This window comes from Leptonychotes weddellii, chromosome X (assembly GCF_054177405.1).
Source record: "Leptonychotes weddellii isolate Sample4059 chromosome X, ASM5417740v2, whole genome shotgun sequence".
Classification (NCBI taxonomy): Eukaryota; Metazoa; Chordata; class Mammalia; order Carnivora; family Phocidae; genus Leptonychotes; species Leptonychotes weddellii.
In genome coordinates, this window is record NC_138385.1 from 89,104,192 (window position 1) to 89,111,808 (window position 7,617).

The following is a 7,617-nucleotide window of genomic DNA, read 5'->3' on the forward strand; positions in this document are numbered from 1 at the left end:
CCTGTTTTCATAGCATGCTCTCTGAGCCACCAAAAAATCCCAAAGCTCTCCCGTATTCAGTACAGTACAGGATCCCACTTGTTTATATGGCTACCTTCTAACTTAGGAAGCCAGAACAGACACCAGAGCAAGGGATGCCAGGCAAAACCCCCCTTTAACTGAGGAGTTTAGTATTTCTTTCCTGGAGAACATAGAAAGAAGATAGGGAGCATTGTTCTTCAGGTATCTGATGACTTGGAAAACATTAATCTTGGAAATCAGCACAGTGATTCTTATTAACTACCATTTTCTTTACTATGCGAATTGCTGGGTTTAGGAATTTAGCTCAGTATAATGAGCAATAAAAGGAGGTAACAGGGTCGCCTGGCTGGCTCAGTCTGAGGAGCGTATGACCCTTGATCTCGGGGTTGTGAGTTTGAGCCCCACGTTGGGTGTGGAGTTACTGAAAAATAAAACTTTAAAAGAAAGGAGGTAACATTTACCTAAGACTGTCTCTTCCTCGTGCCTCTTGGTAGTTTCATTTTCAGTTCTGGAGAAAGCTTGTTTACCACCCCGTTTTAAGCACTATTGTTTTTCTACATAGAAACCCATTGGGGAACGACAGTACCACATAGACTGGCCCTTCAAATGAACTGATTTCCCTGATTGGGACCCTCACCCACCTCCAGCGTTTTTGTTTGCACATTTCCTGTAAAAATGTTGGTTCGCTCCTGCCTGATTAGCAAAGCGATCTGCTTTCCCCTCTTCAGAATGGCATTTTGTGTGGGATGAGCTTGTTGTGGGCAAGGTGTGTGCCCCCCTCCACCCCCAGTGTTTGAGAAGCCTGTCTCCGCCTTTTCTGTGGGTAACAAACGGGCTTATTTGTCATGGGCTTCGCTTTCTAACCTGGATCTCAGCTCTTGAAAATTCTGTCAGATAAAGTGTCCAGTGTCACCAGTGTCGAGTCATTTTACACACTGCTACCTATAAAACCATGGAATTCAACTGGCTTCTTTCTAGACTTTGAGAACAGCTTGTGACCACTTTAAATTGGGTTATAAACTTTTCCAATAATTGTAAGGTTATCAAGTTATGTTTCTTGGCCATTTTTATTTCGTATTTAAAAGCAAGAAAAATGTCTTGAGAAATAAAGATTAGTAAAAATGCTTATACCAATTAAATCAAAGGGCAGTTTATTAAAAAAAGAATCAAAACAGAAACTCTAAGTACCAGTGTGTACATTGTACACATTTAAATGACTCACAAGAATGAAGTTTTTTTCATATACATTAAGATCATACCACCTTGTTGTTTATCAAAAGATGTTCAAGGAGAAATCTGACTCCAAACTGCATACGAGATTGCCATCTTAAACAGACTGCATTTCAAACATGCAACAACGCCACTGGTAATAAAGCTTTGGAATGGGTGTTCATTCTATCATTTGACTACAAGCAGGACAGAAAGCAAGATCAGTTGAGAATTTAATCTAAAATAGAATGGAAGCTGTCATTGTCTGCACCAGCACTCCTCACTCCTCTGCTGCCATTTTTAGCAAGTACTCCTTGTCGATCTTGAAGAGTCTCCATCCCTCTTCGCTGGACAGATCAGAAGCACCTCTTCTTTTGTAGAAGTTGATAGATGGTTCATTCCATTCTGCTACCAAGAAGTGCATGCTGCTGCAGCGACATTTCATCGCAACCTGTTGTAAGAGAGAGTAAAACAAACTCGGTGACATTTCCACCTGCTTTCCAAGACTCAAGTCTGATTCAGTCATTAAAATGAGTCAGTAAAAAAAATAAAATAAAATAAAATAAAATGATTCAGTAACCCTAACAAACCTGGAAGCCAAACCCACCCCCCTCCCAAACCAAGACGTACCTGGCTTAGGTTCTTCAGAATTTCTGATCCTATACCAAAGCCTAAAAGAAAGAGAAGTACCGTTTAAAAAGTCCTCTTTAGTACTTTAAGCCCTGGCTTCTCTTCAGAGCAAACCCCTCCTAAACTCAGCCATACCTCTATAATCACTCATTACGAAGAAGTCCTCAAGATACAACAGTTTGCCAATCCATGGGTCATAGGTAAAGTAGTACATGGCGAAACCCACAACACTGTGTCCTGTAATAAGAGTATCACATGAGATGTGGACGAAAAGCAACCCACAGAAGTTGTAGCTGCAAAATCAGAAGTCTATCATAGGTTTTTAAAAAAACAGACATGCATGTATTACAGAAATAAGTAGCCACTGAGTCGGGACTGTCTCCTGATTTTTATGCTAGTGCAGTCCAGGCCACTGTTGGATGATCTCACTGTTCTCAGAACATGTATTTGCAAAAAGCACACATTAGAGCTAGCTGAAGCGAGGCTAAAATCGTGGACTGGCCACTCTGCAATCTGCTGGATCTCACACTCAGGACGTGAGAATGCTTTCATTACTTGCCAGAGCAAAACTGCTATAGTCTTAAACTAAACACACACATTATTCACATCCTACTGATATATTGGTATGTTGACTTGGGAATAAGTCGGGTTTACACGGCAGTTCAGAATAGTAAATATTTGTAGTTGAGAAACTCTGCTTCCTTAAGGTCAGGACATCAGGCCAAAAGTGCAACGTTTAATTTCAGAACTTGCCTTCCAATTCACAGATCTTCAATTTGCTCTCCCCAGTTTTAAGCCAGAAGAAGCAGAGGTACCCAGAAACAGGTATTACGTAACATCCACATACCTCCAAAAAGTACCTCATCCCTTATGTTTTGAGTTTATTTCTTCTAGCTTGGGGAAGAGACTTCAGAAAAAAATGAAGCACCCACCCAAACAACTTCCCCTTTTAGCTCTGTCTTCTGACCAGTCAACAGGGACCAGCAAAAAAATAAAACAATCTGACACCCTCTTACAGGGTATCTATAATTTCAAATGGAGGCAAAGGTTTCAAATTAAACTTTCTAGCCACTTTATAGTCCTTTGCAAACACAGGAAGAGAGTATACTGGAGTTTCTGATCTACCGTGTTTTAAGTGTGTGATAATAGGACCTTACCTCATTTATCATGATCATCTACTTTATTGTGTAAAGGATCTTTTAGTTACCTCCCCGCCCATCCATGTACACGGAAGGGCCATGTACATGGCGAAGCTAGAGACTGTAACCTGAAGATTGGGACAAATTAAAGAAAAAAATGTGATTTAACACAATTACAAAAAAGGTTACGTTAGGGTCAAACAAGAACCATTTATGAAACTGAATTACAACAAATGACATTATACCTAACTCTTCCGGGTCTCCACAGCATTCTGATACTTACTTAAAACAGCTCAAACTCTTCCGGGTCTCCACAGCACTCTGATACTTACTTAAACAGCTCTTTCAACCCGCCCTATTATTATGTGCAGCACATCTATTTTCTTTTTCCTCAGTAGTTTGAACACTGGCTATTATTTCTGGCCAATTTCTCAGTAACTTTGGCCTGTGTTGTCAGTGGTTCTACACAACAGACACTATAAGTTTTATACAACAGTCGGTGTTTGGCTTCTGGAAGGGGAGGGCGGTTACCTTCCGGAGACTGGTGCTCCTTGGGCACTTCGGCAACCAGGCAGTGGTAGAAAGGGTGCTCTCCGAAACCATCCTCTAGTAGATCTGCAAGAAGGGGCAGCAAGGACACACAGTGATGGCCTCGGTGAAGATGACAAGTACCGGACACCCTTCCCCCGCCCAGCTACAGCTGCGTTACCTTTTTCAGTTAACATCACTTGCTCTTCCATGTATTCGTATTTAGCCAGTTCCTGGGACGATGCACATGGGAGAAAGGGAAAGAAGCAGAAAACTAAGTGAGGCCCAGACCCAACCAGCTCAGAGGGAACGGGGTGGGCGGGGCGGCGATTCGTTCCCAGTATCCTGCCCCGAGCGGCCCGGCCGAGGCTGGGGGAGGCGGGCGGAGAGAGGGGGACCTGCCGGAGCCGCTCCCCACCTCCCACCCCCCGCCCCAGGAGGAGCCCGGGCCTCCCGCTACCTTGATCAGCCGCAGGATGTCACTGCAGTCGGCGGCGGTGGCCGGGCGGATCACGAATTTAGCCATTTTCGTCTTTTGCTTTTCTTCCCTTTGCGGACCAGGCCCCTGTACTTGAACAGCAGGAGGAGGTGGTTCCTCATTCGTCTCCCGGGAGCGTCCTCTTCTCAGTCAGGCTGGCACCATGACCCGGCGGACCTCGGTAAGCGACGGAAAAGCTGCACCCGATCGCGACTAAACCCGCGCGCTCTAGCGGCCGCCGGGTCCCGCTTTTTAGCGCAAAGAAGCCCCGCCTCCGGCCGTGAGGCGGAGACACCTCGTCCAATGAGGCCGCGACCGCCCCCCTCTTCCGGGCGCCTCCTTCTCTTCCGGGCTTCCGTGTGAACCCGGCGGGCGCGGGCGCGGGCGCGGTCGCCGGCGCGGGCGGGGGCGGGGAGCGGGGGGCGGGGAGGTGAGTCGCGGGGGTTCTCTCGGGGCGCCCTCTAGCGGCATGTCTCAAAGCCTTCCCGGAAACCCGACTTTGTGGCGTGCGCGTCACCCAGGCGCCTTTGCAAAAGGAAAAGAGGAGTTCCTCTTGTGAACCCTGGCCAGTGACCTTGCTGTTTCTTCCTTGGCCGGTCGGGAAGTGAAACTCAGGAGAAGCAGCCTTGGGCAACATGGGGGTTAGAGCAGCGGTTTTCTAAAGTGTGGTGCGGGGCACCCTGTGGGTCCCAAGTTCCTTTCAGGGAGTCTGTGTCAAGACTAGTTTCATAATAATAGTAAGACGTCACTGGCCTTTTTATTCTTGCCGGAATTTTCCAGAGGCGACCTGATGTGTGTGTGATGAAGTCATTGCTCTGATGACTAATGTAAATGTGTGCTTGTATATTCTTGTGTTTTCTAAAATCTCCTAAGCTAAACTATTTGGATTCCTCAATAATTTTTCTTTCATACTTGTAATTTTTAGAGTTAGCACTCTGTTGTCTTTCTTATTTTTTCCCTTCTTATTCTTTGTTAAATCTGGCCTTCCTCGTGGAAACACTCTCCTGCCTGAGGTACACTCTTCACAATTCCCTTCAGTAAAGATCTTTTGAAAGCTTTTCTGCTTTGCTTGTCTAAATATGTCTTCAATTCATCTTAAAATTCTTGAAGGATTTATTTCACTGCTTATAGAATTTGAGGTTGGAAGTTATTTCAGCATAGTGATGATGTCAGATTATCTTCTGGCTTCCATTGCTGTTGAAAGTTGTTATAATCCCTACTTGCTCCATCCTCTGTGCTTTTTTCCCCTTTTCTTTAGCTTTTTATTTTGAAATAATTACAGATTTATAGAATGTGTGATGACATTGCTCTGGTGACTAAAGGAATGTGTGCTTGTGTATTCTTATGTTTAACAGGATTTTCAAAGGTAAGCTTTTTGGATTCTTCAGTGATTTTTAAATGTCCTGAGAGCAAAATGTTTGAGAACGGTTGAATTAGAGTATAGCTATTTCTCGATTGTACCCACTGGAACAAGTATTCAAGCCTCTTGCAGATACAGTTTTTCTTTTACAACCCACCCTCCCAGACAGAGCCCCTGAGGGCTTGCTTTGGCCCCCCTGCCTGGGTTCCAGGATGTCAAAGCATGAAAGGGGCCCACAGCATTTTCAGTCCATAGAATGAGAAATGGACTATCACCAGATGATTTCCCCCCCCTCCCCAAACATTCAACAAGTGATTCTCTGCCTTTGCTAGCAATATCCTGTATGTAAAAAAGAAAGCAAAAGTAGGCTCTTTGTTACCCTTCCCACCCTCTGGGGAGGTTATGCATAGTGAGTCACCCGGGAGTTTATGAAATGTCTTTCTCAAAGATCTTTAAAAATAGCATTGATTCTCATCTGCCTAAGCCACTTCAGGTATTGTCTTTCCTGACACCATGACACATGGATGACCATTCATAGGCCCTTCCCTACTCTGTTTGGATCTAACTTGTGGGAGGAACTAGGAGAGCCTGTTACCTTTGTGTTTATTGATAACAGTAAATTAGACCTCCATGACTAAGCACTGATGATAGCTGCCTCGTTGAAGCAATAGCGAGGCTGTTTTCAGTTTGGGTTGCTTAGTTTTTCAGAATAATGATTGTCATTAAAATTTGTTTCATTTTTTCCTATGTATTCTGTTTTTCCAGTTTAAATTTCATGCTTTTATGCTCCACTTTGCCATTATGGCAAGAAGAGCCTATTTTTTTTTTTAAGATTTTACTTTTTAAGTAATCTTTCAACCCAATCTGGGGCTTGAACTCACGACCCCGAGGTCGAGAGTCACACGCGCTACCAACTGAGCCAGCCAGGTGCCCCAAGAAGAGCGTATTATGAAAAGCAGATGGCTAAAAAAAAAACAGAAACAAAAACAACTCATTGTGATTGTATTTGTGCACGTGTAGAAGCTTAGAACCGTATGAAATATGAATTTTCTTATGGTGGTGAAACAAGTTAGGCTATTCCATTGTCAGGAATAGATACAATGGATGACTGATGTTTACTCTTGATACTGGAATTTATATTTAAAACTGCATAAAAAGGGATTAACTGAAAAACTTTGATTTGGTTAATAAGTCAACACATCAACAAGTACTTATTCAATCTTGTGTTAGGTACTTGGGAGTTATAAAGGAGGATTAAGTTTTGAAACCAGCCCTCAGGGCATACAGTTTACCTTTAGAGATGTATGTGTCTGTAGTTTACTACCACAGAATTTAAGCTTTGTGAGAAAGAGAATTCCTATAAAACTAAGGAGGTCTTAGTATGGGTGGAGTAGGAGGAAGGGAAACCACCAAGGCACATTGTGGGGTGTTTTACATTCATTGTCTCATTTGATCTTCACAACTGTCTTGTGAAATAGATGATGTTAGCTCCATCTTCACAACTGAGAAAATTGGAGGCTCTGAAGGGTTACAAAATTGTCAAAGCTAGGAAGTGGTAGAGCTAGGAAAGAAGGAATTATGTTGATTTCCATGCCAAAGTGAAGCTGTCCAAGCTGCCCTGTTAAACTATTGTGGAAGGTGTCAGGGTTTTCTTTTTCTGTTTATAAAGGTAATACATATTCATTAAGAAAATTGGAGAATGGCAGAAATGCAAAAAGTTAATAAAAATAATCCTGTTAGTAGGTTGATTTCCTTCCTGTCCTTTTTTTCTATGTACATATACATGCAGGGCTGATACTCAGTTGTTATATACAGTGTAGAAGATTTAAAATGGCCACAAATTCATTGTAGCTCCTCTCATCAAGAGGTAGGGTCTGTTTCCCCACTCCTTGAATCTGGACTGGCTTTGTGACTTGCCTTGACCAATAGAATGCAGTAGAAGTGGTGATAGACAACTTCTAAGCAAGCCCTCAAAAGATCTTAAAGCTTCTGCTCGTGCCTTCTTGGAATACTGCTGCCACCATATGAGGAAGCTTGAGCTAGCCTCCTTGGGGAGGAAAGGCCTCATGAAGAGAGGAGTCCAGCTGGTAGCCAGCACCAACTGCAAGATGTGTAAGTGAGGCCATCTTGGGCCATCCAATCCCAATTGAGCTGCCAGGTGATTGTAGTCATACCAGTGACCCTAGGCAAAACCAACAGAATAACCGCCTAGCTGATCGCAGGCCACATTATCAACTCACAGAATCATGAGC

General features: G+C 43.6%; 1 protein-coding gene across 1 annotated transcript; it reads right to left on the minus strand.

Moving 5' to 3' along the window:
- Positions 1 to 1,155: 1,155 nt before the first annotated feature.
- SAT1 (spermidine/spermine N1-acetyltransferase 1) lies at positions 1,156 to 4,246 on the minus strand. The gene is made up of 6 exons (XM_006742625.3): positions 3,988 to 4,246; positions 3,709 to 3,760; positions 3,531 to 3,614; positions 1,996 to 2,097; positions 1,861 to 1,901; positions 1,156 to 1,681 (listed from the first exon to the last, which is right to left on the minus strand). Exons 1-6 carry the CDS (start codon positions 4,051 to 4,053, stop codon positions 1,511 to 1,513), a joined length of 516 nt encoding a protein of 171 aa, XP_006742688.1. The 5' UTR covers positions 4,054 to 4,246; the 3' UTR covers positions 1,156 to 1,510.
- Between the last annotated feature and the right edge of the window lie 3,371 nt (positions 4,247 to 7,617).